Source organism: Haliotis rufescens, unplaced genomic scaffold (assembly GCF_023055435.1).
Source record: "Haliotis rufescens isolate VD_foot unplaced genomic scaffold, xgHalRufe1.0.p SCAF_86, whole genome shotgun sequence".
In the NCBI taxonomy this organism is placed as follows: Eukaryota; Metazoa; Mollusca; class Gastropoda; order Lepetellida; family Haliotidae; genus Haliotis; species Haliotis rufescens.
Genome location: NW_025964379.1, coordinates 464639 through 485108, shown reverse-complemented (window position 1 = coordinate 485108; position 20470 = coordinate 464639). Strand labels below are relative to the sequence as shown.

Genomic DNA, 20470 nt, shown 5'->3' with positions numbered 1-20470 from the left:
TCATGGCTTCTGTGGATCAGGGTGGGTCTATTAAACAAACATCACTTTAAAAAAATCAATCTTAATCCAGGTAAGCCACTGATTAATAATGAAAGACCAACTGAATTGCAATGATGTATTTTCTCTTACACACATACATGACAATACAGGGACTAGGCTACAGGAGGAATGACATCATGCAACATACACGAACAAATACTGTCTACACCCATGCTTATCAAACTCACTCTGTGATATTAAAATTGAGGACATTAGCGGGTAACCTGAAACAGCAAACAGGAGCAGTCAATCACACAAGCAACACGCAGGATATATAAGGTTTATCACACAGCCATGGGACACGCATCAGTCATCATTTCATCATATCCTGGAACAGTAAGTTTATTTTCAGACAGATTTGTTTTGTTTGTTTGTTGTTTAACGCCGCACTCAGCAATATTCCAGCTATATGACGGCTGTCTGTAAATAATCAAGTCTGGAACAGACAATCCAGTGATTGATATCATGGGCATCGATCCATGCAATTGGGATATGATGACATGTATCAACCAAGTCAGCGAGCCTGACCACCTGATCCCGTTAATTGCCTCTTACGACATGCATAGTTGTATCTTACAGCAAGCATGGGTTGCTGAAGACCTATTCTAACCCAGGTCTTCACGGGTCTTTTCAGACAGAATACAGAAACACAGAACAAGATCATATGCTCATATATATTACAAACTCATTGGTGCAGAGATAGTACAATGTCAGTCAATGTACTCCTGAATACCAGCGTCATGTTTCTTCACAACTCAATACCAGACATCCACAAAATGAACGTCTATCAATATAGCAATACCAGTTTACACCACAATATGAACAGGAACATCTTCCTGTATTCCATCAATATAGCAATACCAGTTTACACCACAATAGGAACAGGAACATCTTCCTGTAATCCATCAATATAGCAATACCAGTATACACCACAATATGAACAGGAACATCTTCCTGTAATCCATCAATATAGCAATACCAGTTTACACCACAATAGGAACAGGAACATCTTCCTGTAATACATCAATATAGCAATACCAGTTTACACCACAATAGGAACAGGAACATCTTCCTGTAATTCATCAATATAGCAATACCAGTTTATACCACAATAGGAACAGGAACATCTTCCTGTGATCCATCAATATAGCAATACCAGTTTACACCACAATAGGAACAGGAACATCTTCCTGTAATCCATCAATAGAGCAATACCAGTTTATCACCAAACTGTGTTGTATTTTCAGTCAGTAATTACAACATCTAGACATTGTTTTGGAAACATGTTCCAGACCGTTTTGGATAAGCTCTCTGAAGAAAATGTGAAGGAACATCACAGTACTATTATCATTCATAAAGTGAATAGTGGGACATGTATTTGAAATGTAAATGAATTCTCCTTGTCATTGTTCATTGTGATACACATACAGGGCAATTGCACTGTTATTTCAAGATGAACTCATCAATTTTTTTACTATAAACTCCATCATATGACAAATCTGAATCTTAAAGGTCTAATGACCACTAACATATATGTATCATTTAGGAAACTGGTTCCATAAAGGTAACATTCATGAGTGAGTGAGTGAGTATAGTTTTACGTCGCTTTTAGCAATATTCCAGCAAAACATGACGGGGTTAAAATTCATGAATACAATAGAAAGACATGGCCATTGTTGGTTGTACATGAGCACTGCTGCAGTGTGTGTAGTCACTGTGTGTCCCCAGCTTGGACCTTTAGATGCGAGGTGAAATGGGGTTTAACGTTGCGTCCAAGATTATTGCACTTATATAGCGATGTGCATGTACGTGTGTGTGTTTGTGCGGCTGCTTGTACTAGTTCGGACTGATGCCGATTTATAGTGCTAGCTCACTGAGATACGATGCCGCAGTTTAACATGAATACCCCAATCAGACACAGTATACTGACTCCGAGACGACCAGTCCTTGTTTTAGCCCCTTAATGCCGAGTGCTAGACAGGGTAACAACAAGTATCATCTTTTAACGTCTTTTGGTATGACGCAACCGGGGATCGAACCCCGGACCTTTCGCTCTCCGGGCGGACGCTCTACCACTAGACCACAGAGGCGGTCCTGGACCTTTAGAGAGGGAAACAGAGGAGTGTCCTTCTCAAAACACCTGATAATACTACAGAAGCCCCATGTGCATGCAAAGCCAGTGTCTAGTCAAATTCTGTTTGGATTAGTAATCTCAGCTAACAACAGTCCATATAATAACACAAAAATCTTTGAAAATGATGTAATAAGTATATTAAATTCGAAAGTTTTTTGCACAAACTGAGGTCGGACAAAACACAACTTTCAACAGGATTTAAGTGCAATTAAAGAATGCCAGCCTAAAGTGGGAGGAAATTTGAATGTTACGCAAATCAGAAACATTGGCCATTGCAGCGAAACCAACAATTTGAGGTAAATAAAAATACATACAGACGGCTGCTGATCATGGTGATGGTTGTTTACAAGTGTGTCATCATACACAAGCCAAAACATATCACTTTGGTTCTCCTTATGTGGAGCAAGCATGACAGTATTCAAACCTAGTCTTGTGTGTCAATACATGGTGAAAAGCATCATTGAACTTTCACAAAGCAACTATATTCATACAGTTGTTGTCCAACCTCTTAGTGTGATGGTTCACACTCCAATGAACTCCCACAAAGTGAAACTCAGTTCTCAAGATATTGTATATTGTAAACCTATAGAAAGTGTGTTCTGTGTTGTGATTGGCTAATTTGGGTCACATGACCAAATGTCAAAGTTTGAAAATATGATTTAAATTCCCTGAAGCAAGCGACCGAATCACTGTGTATGAAATAGAGATTACTACACGAGTGTCTGTCAGATACCATTGATCTTACAACGAGTTGTTTCAAAACGTATCAGGGGCGGTCGGGTAGCCTAGTGGTTAAAGCGTTCGCTCGTCACGCTGAAGACTCGGGTTCGATTCCCGACATGGGTACAATGTGTGAAGCCCATTTCTGGTGTCCCCCGCCGTGATATTGCTGGAATATTGCTAAAAGCGGCGTAAAACCATACTCAGTCAGTCAAAACGTATCTAACGAGCGAAAGCGAGTTAGATACGCTCTGTAACAACGAGTTGTAAGATCAGTGGTATCTGACAGGCACGAGTGCAGTAATCTGTTTCTTTCACACCCTAAAATAGCGCCTTTTTAGCATCGAACCGATGAATTTGTCATGATTGCAGTAGCGCATTATACACGACACCACTGTCATAAGTGACGTCATCCTATGTGCTGCTTACAAATCATAAATAATGTGACCCGACACAAAAATGTTTCCGTCATATCTGGATTATCAAGGCGATGATGAAAATGCAAACTAGACAAAGACAAAGAACATGCTGGGTGCCAAGTTGAAAGTTTACACCTCAAAGAAATTACCAAATATGTACAACAATGTTTACAATGTATGACATCACTACCGGTGACCGACTTTTACAAAATGGCGTGGAAATTTTCATTCGAGACCCTCAAGCTAACGCTTTCGGGTCTCGAGATGAATTTCCAAGATGCAAATGCTCGATGAAATCCCGGAAATAGACACACACACAGTATTTATCTTCTAATTTCGACATATCATTTGGTATTGTAATTGTATACAAACTGGCATATAAATTATAACCATCCGCTCATAGCTGTATATTTTAGTGTTTATGTGCTTGAAATACCTAACAGTAACATTTTCAAAAAAATTGTTTTGAATAAATATGTTAAAAACAGATATGAAACTTACAGTGTATTGTAATATGTATAGATATGGTCCACACAGCCAATGTGATAGATGATCAAAGATGTTCCTAGTGTTTTGTCCTGTGCAGCAATTAGCTGCTAATTGGGAGACACTTAAGGGAATATACATAAGTGTAATGCCTCATATAAATAGATCAATGCAGAAATGTCCAGGAATCATTAACGTGCATATGTCAGTATTGTTTTATTTGGAGGGGTAGTAACTTGGCCAGGGTTTACCTGATGGACTAATGAGTGTCCAGTAGCCACGAAGAGAATGGACACAGAAAAAAAATACTGTGGCCCAAGGGACGCATAATAATATTCATCGGCTCGGACACAACGTTTAATGCAAAAATATATGCATGAAAATCTTTGTCACAGCTCGTAACCTAGCACGATACATTCGCGAAGTTCCATATTTTTAATATATATCGTGATTTCCTGCTTAAAACGTTCAGAATAACACGATTTAACAAAAAATCTTTCGCTAACTTATGAAATTTATCAAACACGAGCTTGGTATCACAGCTTGATTGGCTGCCTGAGGTCACGTGCTCAAAATTGACCAATCACGAAACTTGTAGCAGATTTCGGCAAGAAAGCGTCATTAGAAACAAATTTTAATCCAATGAAATCGCTTGTTATAACTACGGGGAAAAAACAGGCGATGTTACGAAAGCGCGATTACGAAATGAATGACCGCCGTGTTGTGACAGCAACTACATGTGTGTGACAGTTTAGCCTTAAATTGGATTGCCCACTAATTAAGAATATAAACTTCGCTTGTGGTTCTCTTTTATTGCATGCATGCGCTTCTAAGATCAAAGGATGTATAGTGTGAAAAGTTAACTAGTTGAACAATCGTATTTCCGGGACTTGCCGCGGATGTTTTCAAACAGATTATTAGAACTCCATTCAGCGATAAACGGTTGATTATGCAATGAGAAGCGTTATGTGCAAATGAACAACGAACAACAATACAATTATGTCTGTGTAAAACTCTCAGTAATAAAAGTGTACATAAATTTTGGGAGCCATGCGTTACCGCGCGTAGTAACCGAGGTAGCGCTTTATCGAAGAGCGCAATAGCGAGCGATCACTGTACCTACAGCGCATCAATAGCAGTTATGGGTGTCTGTGACTTCATCCACCAATCATGACCACTGTGAAAAATTCATATACTCATCAAGATATCAGTTCTGCAGTCATATGACTAATCTCTCGTTCAATGGAGGAGTGCATATCATTTGAACTTAATTTGCAACAAGTTTATGAGCTCTTCGGGTTCAGGAAATGTCACCTCTGGCTTAAGACGGCCAAAAGTAAGTATTATTGCTGTAGCTCAGTTTAAACTGTATGTACTACAACTGTAGCTATGTTAACACTGAGTTCTACAACTGTAGCTCAGCTACAACTCATAAAGTCAGCAATATTCCAGCTACATGACAGCTGTCTGTAAATAATCAAACCTGGACAAGACAATCCAGTGATTGACATCGTACCAAAAGTCCCATGTGACCAAAACTGCACCATTTGCAAAGTTGACACTAATGACAGTAAAAGGAATGCAATCCTGGGCTCACTTGCACAAAGCGATCTTAGTGCTACGACTATTGTAAGCCTTTGTTAAAGTATGGGAGTTACGATCATCTTAGCGCTGAGATCGCATTGTGCAAGTGGGCCTAGAACTTTGAATTCGCCAGCCAAACAGGTTTTCTGTGGTCAAAAGGAGGTAACCTGGCAAGTTCCCTCACAGGAACCAATGTTTCATGGACGGCTGTTGAGAGGAAACAGAACCAGTATCACTGCCATAAAGTGATTTGTTGACTGGCACAACATAGGTGAGGTGACGTGAGGTGAAATATTTCACTCACACTATTACAGCGAACATGCATGCACGTGTGTGTGTGGCTGCTTGTACTAGTCCGGGCTTTTGACGTCTGCGCCCTTAGCCAGTAGTCCTAAACCCGAGCCAAGTACAATTTCTTTCCGTCTAGTAAGCTATGCTAATAAGAGTCCATACATTAACACTAAGATCTACTGAAAACGATGTCAAGTGACAGGTTCTGCCTAGTACTAGACTCCAAAGGTTCTGGCTGGTATTATAGTGCTAGCCCGCTGAGATCTGATGACACAGTTACCCCATAGATACCCCACTCAGACACATTACACTGACTCTAACGCAAGCAGTGCTAGTTTTATCCCCTCAATCTCCGGCTCCAGGCAGGACAACAACCTGTACCATCTTTTAACGTCTTTTGACATGACTGTGCCAGTCACACCACAGTGGCAGTTGGTATCCATGGAAACAGGGTTTTACACAATGCTGAAATTTGTGTCCAATACTCACAAATGTATAGAATGGATGCAGACAAAGGTAATACTGTTCCAAAGGGCGCACAATAACAGTCTGTGCCAAAAATCGTTGAGTCTACTCTACTAGTCTGAACTATCTCTTAGAATCATTTTAGTACATTTCAGTGTTATCATTTTGACAATTATATGCTGAGCTTACTAGACCACACTGAAGTTGGGCTTCAGCCTAGTAACTAAACTTGCAGACTGCAATAATAGTCATTGTAATTAATTCCTGACAAGAAAACAAGGGTCCTGTAATTAAGATAATTATCAAATCTTACAGTACAGCATACAACACAAATTGATTCATTCCAGGCTCCGACCTGTGAAGATCCAGGGTAGAATAGGTTCAGCAACCCATGCTTGCCATAAAAGGCAACATGGTTGTCGTAAGAGGCGACTAACATGATTGCAGCGGTAGAAATTGGCACTAGTCCTGTAGTCCTTGCCAAACTGCCCAATAGTTAAGGTATCAAAAGGACTAGTAGAAATTTGCCATATTTAAGGGTTTTGCTATATGTTATCATTATAAGGACTAGTGGACTAAATATGTTAGTTTCTACCCCTGGATTGGGTGGTCAGGCTCACTGACTTGGTTGATGCATGTCATCGATCGGATCCCAATTGTGTGGATTGATGCTTATGATATTAATCACTGAATTGTATGGTCCGGAGTCAATTATTTACAAACCGCCATCATATAGCTGGAATATTGCTGAGTACGGCGTTAAACAACACACCAACAAACCAACCATTCCAGGCTCCAAAGTAATTATCTTAACACACAGTCCACTACACCATTTCATTACTGTACAGGACAGTCATATTTCCTGTGAGAACCCTTGAAATTAATTATTGAGGGTCCCCTCCACCCCCAGTTTTGTAAGTCAACTTATGTAAAGAAGTAAAGCTTGGAAGACAAAACTTTAAATGTATTATTGATGCATCATGCCAACTTGCAAAGTTTTCTCTTTAGAAGAAAAAGAAATCTTATTGAATAAATAAATATGAGAAACATCGATCAGAATTATAATCAAATATGGCCCCACCAAGAAACATTCTTAAACATTGAAAGATGGGTTTGAAGTAACATGTGTGAAGTTTGAGACTTTAGGCACTAGTCTGAGCCCGGACTAGTAAAAATCTGTTTGGTCTAGTCAGCTTCAGCAATTATAGTTTACATAATAGACTAATATCTACAGAAAATGAAGTTAAGAGACAAGTATGGGAAGTAGATGCAAAAGTTGTTGGCACAGACTGGATGAACCAAGTCAGAAGCTAAAAGGTTCCAACACTGTGCCAAGGGTGAGTGTAGAAGTGTTCACGCTCAACCAACCCATAGCAGATTAGTTTACAGTAGTTCCTTGAGCTACAGTTCCAGCATGAGATTTTAGCCACAATATCAAGTTAGAATCTAGTAAAATTATAAGCTCAGCTCATTAACACTGCATAGTGACAAAGCTATCAAAACTAGCTAGTGCTAATTTCTATCACTGTGGCAATTGGGGCATTAATTATGTTGCATCACAATGACAAGTACAGTAACTGAAAAGGGGAAATGAATGCATGGAGAGTGCTGTGTTCACAGTTACAAGTGAAGTCTGACAGGGTTGATTGTTGCCAGTGAAGCAGGGCGTGGAGTCATCCCACAGATGACATCCTTACCTTGTCAGCTTGCTGACGGGGTTAACCTCTTTGGTCATGTGGATAAGGCATCCGACCTCTGATCAGAAGGTCCGTGGTTTGAATCCCATTACGGGGCTCGAAAATTTTATGGCCGCTACATTGGCGCCTAACGTGGGGCTAAGCATGTTCATATTAAATTTGAGCAAAATAAGCCTCAGTACCCTACTATGCGGCCCGGGACGTGCCTTCTGTTGACGGGGGAGTATGTAGCAGGGTGTGGAGTCATCCCACAGATGACATCCTTACCTTGTCAGCTTGCTGACGGGGTTAACCTCTTTGGTCATGTGGACAAGGCGTCCGACCTTTGATCAAAAGGTCCGTGGGTCGAATCCCTTCACGGGACTCGGAAATTTTATGGCCGCTATACAAGGATGTGGAATGACCCTTCTCCAAAGCCATTACATCGTTAAAAGCAATAATATTAAATAAATCACCCAGTATACCTCTGAAGGGACATTCTGACAAGCTCTGTGACTCTGAAACTAGTGGAAGACTGACCCAAATGACAGCTCCTATAAATGGGATTTTCTTATATTAGAACACATGGTGTACTGAGAACATGATGATAAGTTAATACTGAACTTTAATTAACGATTGACTGTGTATGTTTTTCGGTTCATTTAGGTATGAATCGATAAACCGATGTGCAAACTGTATGAATCCATGTATCAGCAACTTAAGTATTTTTTTCAGACAGAAAGAAATAATATATCACTGTTTGACCATTGGTGACACGAAAGCTGGGTTATATCAACATACAAACATTTACCTGTGGCTGAACTGTCGTTCGAAGTAGCTTCTGTTCTCCTTTTCTTCAATCGGGTATTCCGGTACTTCAAATGGGGCAGTCACCTGGCGACTGACCTGTTCATTTCCTATCTGACTTCGGTTCAAAATGGAATCTGCCAATGCCTGCAGTTTGTCATCAACATCAGTGTGTATGTGTTTGGGGAACTTTATTCTTGTCGGAGAAAACACCTCTGGAAAATATGAAAAAATTGTCAGAGAAAAAGAAACCACAAGAAAGAAAGGATTTTGAATATATGTGTTATCCAAGTTCCCTCCAACAAGCTACCAAAGCACTAGGGGTGACTAATGGTCTGGAAATCAATATTGCAATAACTATTGATACTGAAACAAACTACTGCGATTAGTATTGATATTTTAGATGGATATTTAGAGTTGAATTAAAAAGTGGGACTGAAGCTTCCGTTAAATGTGATAACCATAACAACAAATAAAAAATAAAGTTTGAGATATGACTAATCTGTATTTTTCTTTACTCTAATAATTTAAGAAAAAGAAACTTCCACATTACCAAATGTAAATTACTACCACTCATGATCAAAAGAAAAAGCAAATTTGAACAGCATTGCATCTGTTTTATTGATATGGGAAATACAATCGAAACTATCGATATTCCTAATACCCCCATCACACCAAACTAGTTTTCAATACGTTTGTGAAAATGTTGTTGAATGAGCTCCAACTGTGTATGAACGTAGTGGACGTTGTAGCAACTATTGACAGTCTTTTTACGAACTTCATGGGCGGGCTAGGACGGGGAGGGTGCTCTAAAACTATGATTCTGCTCAAAATTTTATCCCGTCCATCCCATTCTGCAATTAGTCGGATTGACAACTTACTTAAAACGAGAAAGACGTATTACGAACGGAACTGCCGTACTTCAAGCCTGCTAGGGACGTGTTACGACATGGTGCAGTCGGACCTAAATTTCAGTATGTGTGCACACCGACCGGGTCGACGTCTCTTGGAGGCATGATGTGTACAGCTCGGAGCCCTGAACTTGAATGAAGACTGGCTTAAACGCGCTCAGTATCCATAGGAGTCGGGCCAGGACGCGAATACACACGCACTTGGGACGAGATGAGGACGTACTGCGAACGAGTTGGTCGGGTTAAGAATTAGTTAGAACTGGCTTGGACGTATTGTGAACGAGACAGAACGAAGTTGAACTGGTTAAGTACGGGTTCAGAAAGGCTACGGGCGAGCTCGAACTGCTTCGAAATGTTGTCGGGATGAGGTGAACTGGCACTTTTACACGATCTGAACTGCATACAAACGAACTGCAAACTGGCTAAGAACGAGATAGACGTATTGAGGACTGCTTATGAACGAACTAGCATCATATTCTACGCCAAACCACATGTTCTACCGTGACCACAGCCCGTTCTAGTATTTCTTTGTAGAACGGGGTAGAACGGGATAAAACTACTTTGGTGTGATAGTAGCATAACTGAAATCGATACTATTGATCAGAAACTGATTTAACAAATGATTTATTGACTTTAAGTGCTTAACCAATAGCAATATAACAATATTTTGATTTATCGTAACAACCCTACAAAGCACTACACCATAGCATATGTATTCTTTTGTAAATAAATTATCTCAGTAGGGCATTTGTACTGACAAGTCAACAAGATCTACTTCCTGTTCTCTAAGAACTTGGTTTTCAAATTAGGGCAATCTGCAACTCAACACCACAAGTCCCAAGCCCAGCCCTAGTCGTTTGTTAAACACCAAACTCAATAGTCCAGCTATATGACCATGCCAGGACGTAAAGAATCAAGCCTGGATCAGCCAATCCAGTGATTGACAACAGGAGCTTTGATCCATGCAACTGCAATCAACCAAGTCACCAAGTCTAACCACCCGATCCATCAAGTTGCCTCTTACAAACCTGTATTCTTACATTGAATACCCGATCCATCAAGTTGCCTCTTACAAACCTGTATTCTTACATTGAATACCCGATCCATCAAGTTGCCTCTTACAAACCTGTATTCTTACATTGAATACCCGATCCATCAAGTTGCCTCTTACAAACCTGTATTCTTACATTGAATACCCGATCCATCAAGTTGCCTCTTACAAACCTGTATTCTTACATTGAATACCCGATCCATCAAGTTGCCTCTTACAAACCTGTATTCTTACATTGAATACCCGATCCATCAAGTTGACTTTTACAAACCTGTATTCTTACATTGAATACCCGATCCATCAAGTTGCCTCTTACAAACCTGTATTCTTACATTGAATACCCGATCCATCAAGTTGCCTCTTACAAACCTGTATTCTTACATTGAATACCCCCCATCAAGTTGCCTCTTACGAACCTGTATTCTTACATTGAATACCCGATCCATCAAGTTGCCTCTTACAAACCTGTATTCTTACATTGAATACCCCCCATCAAGTTGCCTCTTACAAACCTGTATTCTTACATTGAATACCCCCCATCAAGTTGCCTCTTACAAACCTGTATTCTTACCCGGAATCCCCCCATCAAGTTGCCTCTTACAAACCTGTATTCTTACCCGGAATCCCCCCATCAAGTTGCCTCTTACAAACCTGTATTCTTACATTGAATACCCGATCCATCAAGTTGCCTCTTACAAACCTGTATTCTTACATTGAATACCCCCCATCAAGTTGCCTCTTACAAACCTGTATTCTTACATTGAATACCCCCCATCAAGTTGCCTCTTACGAACCTGTATTCTTACATTGAATACCCCCCATCAAGTTGCCTCTTACAAACCTGTATTCTTACATTGAATACCCCCCATCAAGTTGCCTCTTACAAACCTGTATTCTTACATTGAATACCCCCCATCAAGTTGCCTCTTACAAACCTGTATTCTTACCCGGAATCCCCCCATCAAGTTGCCTCTTACAGGGTTCACTCTAGGAATTTTCTGACATGGGCCCTTTATGTGAAACTTTCATATATTCCGGAGGTGCACCCACACTTGCCCATACAGCACAATGTCAAAATGCCTCATTGTATTTGGAAATGTGGGCCTTTTTTAAAATTTAGGGGCTAAAAGCACAAAGCCCTACCCTAGAATTATCACTGGTTGCCTATTACAAACCTATATTCTTACCCAGAATCACCTGATCAAGTTGCCTCGTACAAACCTATAATCTTACCAAGAATTCCCCAATCAAAATGCCCGTTACAAACCTATATTCTTACCCGGAATCCCTTCATCAAGTTGCCTCTGACAAACATGTTATTATCTTTCACTGCATGGTGTTCATTGCATTAATGTAATTAGGCATAAATGTCTCATCCTCATTATTGATCATGTCATCAGTGAAATATAAGTCAACTCGACTAAGCCATTACATTTGTAATAACCATATTAACATGAATTGGGAAATTTCTACTTCCCATCTGGAAAATTAAACTGACATTTCCTGCACTCTTGGGGCTGAATATCAGCCTGCTTTAATGGATAGCAACTTTTTTCTTCTTTTGATTTGCAATGTCTCGGGCCTCCTCATCAGGAGTATTCTAAGTATGAATTTGTGAGTTAATAAATAATATATACAGGTTCTGATGTTCCTATCAATTCAAAGACCTCCCAATTTGCATACTTCCATGGTTTCGTTGCCAGATGAGGGTATACATTATCTTGGAGAAATTGATGTGTCCCATTACTTAAACAACACATATCAAACAAAACTCTGATCATACTCCATGGATATGATTGCTAATTTCACACAAGGAAAGACAGGGTTTGACATACCATATTCGACATAATAAGCGCCCAGGGCGCTCTCAAAATTAGAAATAAGGGGCTCTTATTAGAATATTATTTTGGTGGAAAAAACAGAGTTGAAAGATAAATTTTGTGGTTTATGCTGACGGTCTGAAATGTTTATATACGACAGATATATTTTTCCAGAATTTAATTTCCCATAATTAAGAGTGCATATAACACACGAGTGCGTATAATACGTGAATAAATAAGTCTTGTGTACATTGATCAATCGGAAGGGATTCATTCTAATTGGGATTGTTCACTTGCCAATATATTAGCAAATATCGCCGTGGGCGCTTATTAGAGCGGGGCGCCTATTACGTCGAATACGGTAGTTCTCAGTAGCACAGAGCAAACGTGAACAAACATTATCCATGGCATATGAATGCAGAGCATCAGATCGATTACCGTTCTTGTGGGTCAAGTGACCCATTACCTGAGAACGAATGGGTCGCTCGTCACACAACTGACCCATATAACATTGCTGAGAAACTGACGAGTCAGTGAATTTGCTTCACACTGCAGGCCTATGAGATAGGTGGCTAAGTTACAAACCAATCTCACCCTGACCAGCTCCAGGCTACAACACTGATATACATATAAGAAGGGTGTCTATAATGAAACATTTACAGCCATCTATATAAGACTACTACAGGATAAATCACAGAAAACAATGTGTGGTTTATTTCACCACAAAACATTGATCTATCATGACGCCATTTCTGGAGATTCGAACATATCCTCGCAACTTGATGACGTCATACATTGGACGACATTACTTTTGAGAGGGAAGTGTCTAGTTAGATGTTCCCCATATATGTAGCTGGGCAACTCAGATAAACACTATGGCCGAACGATCATTTCTGGAGATTCGAACATTATGCTCGCACCTTGATGACGTCATACATTGGACAACATTACTTTTGAGAGGGAAGTGTCTAGTTAGATGTTCCCCATATATGTAGCTGGGCAACTCAGATAAACACTATGGCCGAACGATCATTTCTGGAGATTCGAACCTTATGCTCGCACCCTGATGACGTCATACATTGGACAACATTACTTTTGAGAGGGAAGCGTCTAGTTAGATGTTCCCCATATATGTAGCTGGGCAACTCAGATAAACACTATGGCCGAATGATCCTTTCTGGAGATTCGAACATTATGCTCGCACCTTGATGACGTCATACATGATTGGACAACATTACTTTTGAGAGGGAAGCGTCTAGTTAGATGTTCCCCATATATGTAGCTGGGCAACTCAGATAAACACTATGGCCGAACGATCGCACCCAAAACTGGGGGCGATACAACAGTTGGTATTGGGAGAAAAGGTACAGTTAATCGATGTGAAACTTGTGAGAATATCCGGGAAATACCAAACTTTACCCCCTGTTCACAAAATGGATTTGCCCAACATTGCTTAAGCCCAGTTGTATTAAGGGAGTCATCATTATTTAAATATGAGTAAATATTCTTAAAGTTTGCAGAGGTCCAGATAACTTTTTGAGCAATTGAGTTTTTACTCTAGGGATTCTATCTTAATTGGGTTATTACATTTTTCATTGGGTTACCAATATTTGTTCACTCATCTATTCATCACTCTATTGGGTTTTTCGCAAAATTAGTGAACATTTTAAGATTTAAAACAAAATGAAATAATGTTTTTGATATATATGGGCTTGACTCGGAAAGTAAATTAGTTTGTAATTCTGTTTCGGAAAATAGCTCCTTTGTACGCATGCTGAAAAAGCTTTATTGGGTCTTCATACATTTGATGCATGCGTTTCTGTACGCAAGTTAATTGAAAGTAATTGGGTTTTGAATATTTTTTTGGCACATTTTACGCAAATACACTTCTTATCTGTAGCTCTGAGTTTTTACATTTTATTAGAAGCTGAACAAATTGTTGATATCTCATATAAGAAATATAATGACGTGTGGTCATCATTTATCGTAAACACTGCAGGGGGAATAAGAAATGAGGGGCGCATTAAAACACTACAAGGAGAATAAACCATAAGGGGCTCCGACTGTGTTTTATTGTACGATAAACAACTCCCACTCGTCTTTTGTTTCTTAAATAATGTGATCGAAAGTAAGAATTAACGTCAAGCTAGGTATCCTATTACCCTAGAATGTTAAAAGTTAAAGATGTTTGGGCCCCTAGATTCAAATACCATAGAACAACAACACAAAGACTCCTGGATCCCCCTTAATTTCGAAACACTGTAATAGACACTCACAGTTATGAATGTATCAATGACTTCCACGTGTTGCCCAAGTCAACTCTTATTAGTACCTGCTTACAAAGTGGTATTACAAATTAAGGAGGATCCTGGCATCCTTGATTTTGGTTGGTTGGTTTGTTGTTTTGCGCCGCACTCGGCATTATTCCCGCTATATGACGGCGGTCTGTAAATAATCGAGTCTGGACCAGACAATCCAATGATTGATATCATAAGCATCGATCCACGCAATTGGGATCAATGACATGCATTAACCAAGTCAGCGAGCCTGACCACCTGATCCCGTAAGTCGCCTTGTATGACAAGCATAGTCGCCTTCTACAGCAAGCTTGGGTTGCTGAAGACCTATTCTACCCTGGATTGAGGTTTTCTACTATAGTATTTTTATCTTGGTACATGTACTTGTAAAATATTTGTTTTCGATATTAGAGATAGGACATCAACTATTAGAAAGGATCCCTTAACTTTAGTTATCAAAGAATGAGTGAGACCAACACATCAACTTATCTAACCCTACTCAGAGGCTGAAATACTCAAAAGTTATACTGCAAAAAAATGTCATTAAAATGCCCATATGCAAATTAAAACTTTTCCAATTCATTTTAATAAAGTCATAACTAATTTCATGCATTTATCAAAGTGACTTGTATTTTACCGATAACAAGACGAAAAAAGAATGCTTAATTTGAACAAAATAACAGTTTTTTTTCCAAATTTGCCAGCCAAGGACGCTTAGTTTGGAATCGTGGACAAATCCCTGCTGCATACATGGAAAACAAATTTAAAACCTTTGATCATCAAACGAGACAATGACAAATACATATCATCTGACTCCGGTATGGAAATACCTGTGTTCATGTCAACAGATGTTACAGGCTGTCTGTCTATATCAACATATATGTTCATAAAAATCTCCGACATTTCAATGAAACAATCAATCTCTATACTGTGGTGCAGACAGGAATATCGGAGTGTTGTACCAAAGTTGACGCATTGCAGATTTCCTTGCAATACATAAAAAATTATCAGTTAGAAAATGTGTACTTTTTCTCATTGTGTACTACACATCAGTCTAAATCTACTATTAATTCTGCAAATGTTTTGAACCCTATGATTAGTTCATAATTGTAACATATGTTCGTTATCATACTATATTCATTTCATGTACATCTGATCCTGGTTAGAATTGGTCTCCAGCAACCCATGCTTGCCATTAGAGGCAACTGTGCTTGTAAGAGGCGACTAATGGGATCGGGTGATCAGGCTCGCCGACTTAGTTGATGCATGTCATTATATCCCAATTGTGAAGATTGATGCTCATGATGTCAATCACTGGATTGTCTGGTCCAGGCTTGATTCTTTACAAACTGTTGTCATATACCGTATTCGACGTAATAAGCGCCCCGCTCTAATAAGCGCCCACGGCGATATTTGCTAATATATTGGCTAGTGAACAATCCCAATCAGCACCCCTTACGATTGATCAATGTACGCAAGACTTATTTATTCGCGCATATTACGCACTCGTGTGTTATATCACCCTTAATTATGGGCAATTAAATTCTTGAAAAATATATCTGTCGTATGTAAACATTTCAGGATGTTTGCATAAACCACGAAATTTACGATCTTTCAACTCAAAATAATATTCTAATAAGCGCCCCCTATTTCTAATTTTGAGAGCGCCCTGGGCGCTTATTACGTCGAATACGGTACCTGGATTATTGCTGAGTATGGCATTAAACAACAAAGAAACAAACATCTTCCATATCTCTCTATGTTTCAGTTTGAAGCTGTTTTTGCATATTTGATCTTTAAAGCTACACTCAGCAATATTCCAGCTATAAGAGAGCTGTATGACAAACCAATAATTGATATTTTTGTCGTAATTGAGACCAATCACAAAACAGCAATGATTAATGAGTATCAGAACAGGATGCAAAAGGTGTTTTTTCTGAGTCATAAACGAAACAGTTTTCCCTGAATTTTCTGAAAACAGTTGTACAAACAAAATGGTAACTTTCAATGGACAAATATGATGGTAAATCATTCTAAAAGTGTAGATATTGCAGGAAACTGAATTTACTTATGCAAAATTTTCCGGTGTGGGCATGGGGTTTGTTTACTCAGCAAATTCAGGCAAGTCCATGTGTACTCGATGAGTAATAACTAATGAGTACTCAAGCAGTTAATTTTTACCTATTCCCGACATATTGGTGCATTGGTAAAACAATGTTGTTAAAGTGATCATATTCTGGTAGTCTGAGGCCTGTGAAAACTTCAAAGGACTGGTTACTGGTAGTAAATGTATGCATTTTGTTTATTTGTTGTTTAACACCACACTAAGCAATATTAAACAAGGGAAGGATGAAAAACCTAAGTTGTCTGCAAGCGATTAGTGACGTCCGTGACCTTTTGGATAACTCAAGGGCAGCTAATCTTAGTTTATACTCTAGATGGGAGTGGTTTCCCTTTGTACAAGCCAATAGAGTAGAATCTACCTTGCCCAGTGTCTTAATGCTCCCCCTGTATTTCTTTTGGGTCACATTCGTATCAGTTATTTTGTCCTTGGTTTATCATCAAATTGATCTATAAATAAATACAAGTTGAAGAGCAAAATCATACAGGTTTAAATCAAAAATCGAGTAGTGCGGGGATGAGCGGTTTTAAGATATGAATTTTAAAAAAAGAAAATACAAGTACGTAATAAGTGCCCCACTCTAATAAGCACCCTCAGCTAATATATTTGCTAATATATTGGCTAGCGAACAATATCAGTTAGCACCCCTTCCGATTGATCAATGTACAAAAGACTTATTTATTCGCATATAATACACACTTGTGTGTTATAAATTCTGGAAAAATATATCTGTCGTACAAAAACATTTCAGGCTGTCAGCATAAATCACGAAATTTTTCTTTCAACTCACCCAAAATAATATTCTAATAAGAGCCCCTAAAATTCACACTTTTTAAAAATAATTATCAAAATAATTAATACCCAGTGAATTGGGAGATAAACATGTTTCAAATTTTTAATGCAAGCCATTGCGCTAAGATCGATTTGGAATAGGACAATTGTATGGTGATTGTAAAGTTGATTGTAGCCGCCTAAGATCTATTGTAATTAAGATTGTTCTGTGCAAGTGGACCCTGATTGGTTTGGTACTTTAGCAGGATTTTCATGAATGAACAGACATGTTTTGGCACACAGTTCTCAACATATTTCTTGCAGGTTGGCATTGAAACTCAAACAGTAATTGAAAGTTTGAAACCTAGTCACAAAATATGAATATTTTTCAAATGATAATGTCCAAACTATTCCACACCGTTTTTTCATCATGGCACAAGCACCAAAATTCTGAATGACGAGTGACTGTTCTGACAGGTGTACAGTACTTCACATCAACACAATGTTGGCAGGATGAAAGTGTGCACTCTCAGGGCGACATCCTTGTTGACGTCCCACCTCTCGTTATAACGCGACAAAATCATGTTCATTATGTCTGTTCGAAAATCGGTGTCGTTCGAAAATAGGGTACTCAGCAATAATAAATGCTTACTCACTTCAGACGAGACATTCTGAGGAAAAGGAAATTGTTTATGAAGCGAGCACTTCCTGGTTACTGATCTGTATTAATAGACAGCCGCTACTATCGTGTCCTGCGTGACCTACCGGAAATCACAAATGCTGCGAAAGAATGAATGCTGTGGTACCACAGGGTCCAAGTTATACCCACAGGGATCTTATCAAGGCAAAACTGCAACTATTTCACGTTGGTTGAATATAAATACAATTTATTACTTTTATTTGTTTGTTACCTAACAACAGTCTAGCTATATGAAAACTGAGCTCCTGTCATATTCGACTCACACTTGATCAGACTGAAAGAAGGCAGACCCTCCAAAAAAAAAACACGACCAGCTGATCAGGTCGAGTGGCTGCCATATTGACGTAAGCTAACAGTCGGAAACCTGGATCATATATGTTTCTTTTTCATAAGCTGCACACAACGAAGGGATATAAAACGCATTCATCTTAAACAAATGCAAGCACACCTCAATGTGCATAAATTGTTATCATCTTTCAGTGGTGCGTTCACCTCGAAAACCTGACGGAAATCTGATCCGTTCCGAATCAGAGAAACTATTACCTGCAGCTCCTCGCTTTTTAGTCTCGTCATCTAAATCATTTTCTTCGATTGGAAGCTCCATCGTATAGAAAGTTACCAAAAATATGAAGAACAGTAGATATTGTGACAGATTTAGCTCAATTCATTGATGACATGCACCCAGCACATTCGTTCAACGCAATATCGTCTGCGAGTCTGAAGCTGTCATTAGGGACAAGTTATTAACAATGTTTACACATGTTCCCCCCAAATTGTCCACATCGTATCTGAAACAAAACTGAATGCAAAGTGTAGAACAGAAATATATGATATTAAACCTAATATGCATGATTGTTGCCGGTTTATATTTGATATATTGCTAAGGACATTCACACAGAATAATTATTTATTTACAATGATTGATCCCTACATAATTTGTATGGAAACTTCCCAGTGCCTTTATTGTGGAAACTGGATTAGGCGTAACCGGCACAGTGACAAAATAGTTACTTAGACTCCAGTATTGAAAGTTTCTTTCAAAGAGAATTTCTTTCATATGTGGATATTTATTTCATAGATGACTCCTTGGGGATTCCGAGTAAGAATTGGTCTCCGTTCATAGATCTGTCGCTACAGAATACGTACGGTCTGGCGCAGTGCGTGCAAATACGTATACCGTATTCGACGTAATAAGCGCTCGGAAATAGGGGGGCTCTTATTAGAATATTATTTGGGTGGAAAAAACAGAGTTGAAAGAAAAATTTCGTGGTTTATGCTGACAACCTGAAATGTTTACATACGACAGATATATTTTTCCAGAATTTAAATGCCCATAATTAGGGGTGCATATAACACACGAGTGCGTATTATACGCGAATAATTAAGTCTTTTGACCAATCGGAAGGGGTACTAATTGGGATTGTTCACTAGCCAATATATTAGCAAATCAGAGCGGGGCGCTTATTACGTCGAATACGGTATAAATATATATATATATATCGAAACACGATGGCGTGGGACTTAATTAAATAACACTTATATAAATTGTATATGTATTGTTTCGTCCCTAAATTGACTTATGTTTTCACTCTTGAAAATCACATTCGTGAAACCGGTTGAGTAAGTTATACAGACTTTTGTATTTTATATATATTATATATATGTGTGTGTGCGTGCGTGCGTGTATCATGTGTGCAAGAACTTGCAAGGGTAAGAACGAAAAAAACCATATATATATATGGATATGGGTATATGATAGATTAATGAATATTCTTTTCATTTCTAGGCTGGAACAGAAGGATCAACTCCGAGAGTTCAGAACAGTCCCTTGGCAAATACAAGTTGGTCCCTGCCCCACACAAGGAGAGAGACGGTCGGGTAGCCTAGTGGTTAAAGCGTTCGCTCGTCACGCCGAAGACCCGGGTTCGATTCCTGACATCGGTACAATGTGAAGCCCATTTCTGGTGTCCCCCGCCGTGATATTGCTGGAATATTGCTAAAAGCGGCGTAAAACCATACTCACTCACTCACACAAGGAGACGTCTTTCATTGATCTTCGGGTCTCGCTGATGCAAGCTGGCAAGCTCCGTCGCTACTTCAAAAGGAATTCTACAAGCCAGTAAGAATTTTTTAGAAATCTGCGCGGCCTGGAGATCGTACAAGAAAGGCGACATAAC

The 20470-nt window shown here is 39.1% G+C and overlaps 1 protein-coding gene across 4 annotated transcripts in view; it reads right to left on the bottom strand.

Moving 5' to 3' along the window:
* The window catches only part of LOC124115188 (AMP deaminase 2-like), a 76227-nt gene extending 57211 nt beyond the window's left edge, over window positions 1–19016 (bottom strand). For 3 of the 4 annotated variants that reach the window (XM_046476098.2, XM_046476100.2, XM_046476101.2), the window contains exons 1-3: window positions 18837–19016; window positions 8626–8836; window positions 228–263 (exon numbers count right to left, since the gene is read on the bottom strand). In XM_046476098.2, the coding sequence (XP_046332054.2) occupies window positions 228–263; window positions 8626–8836; window positions 18837–18897 (308 nt within the window). In that variant the 5' untranslated portion in view covers window positions 18898–19016. The remainder of the gene's footprint in view (window positions 1–227; window positions 264–8625; window positions 8837–18836) is intronic. The other variant, XM_046476099.2, reaches the window with a different exon arrangement.
* Between the last annotated feature and the right edge of the window lie 1454 nt (window positions 19017–20470).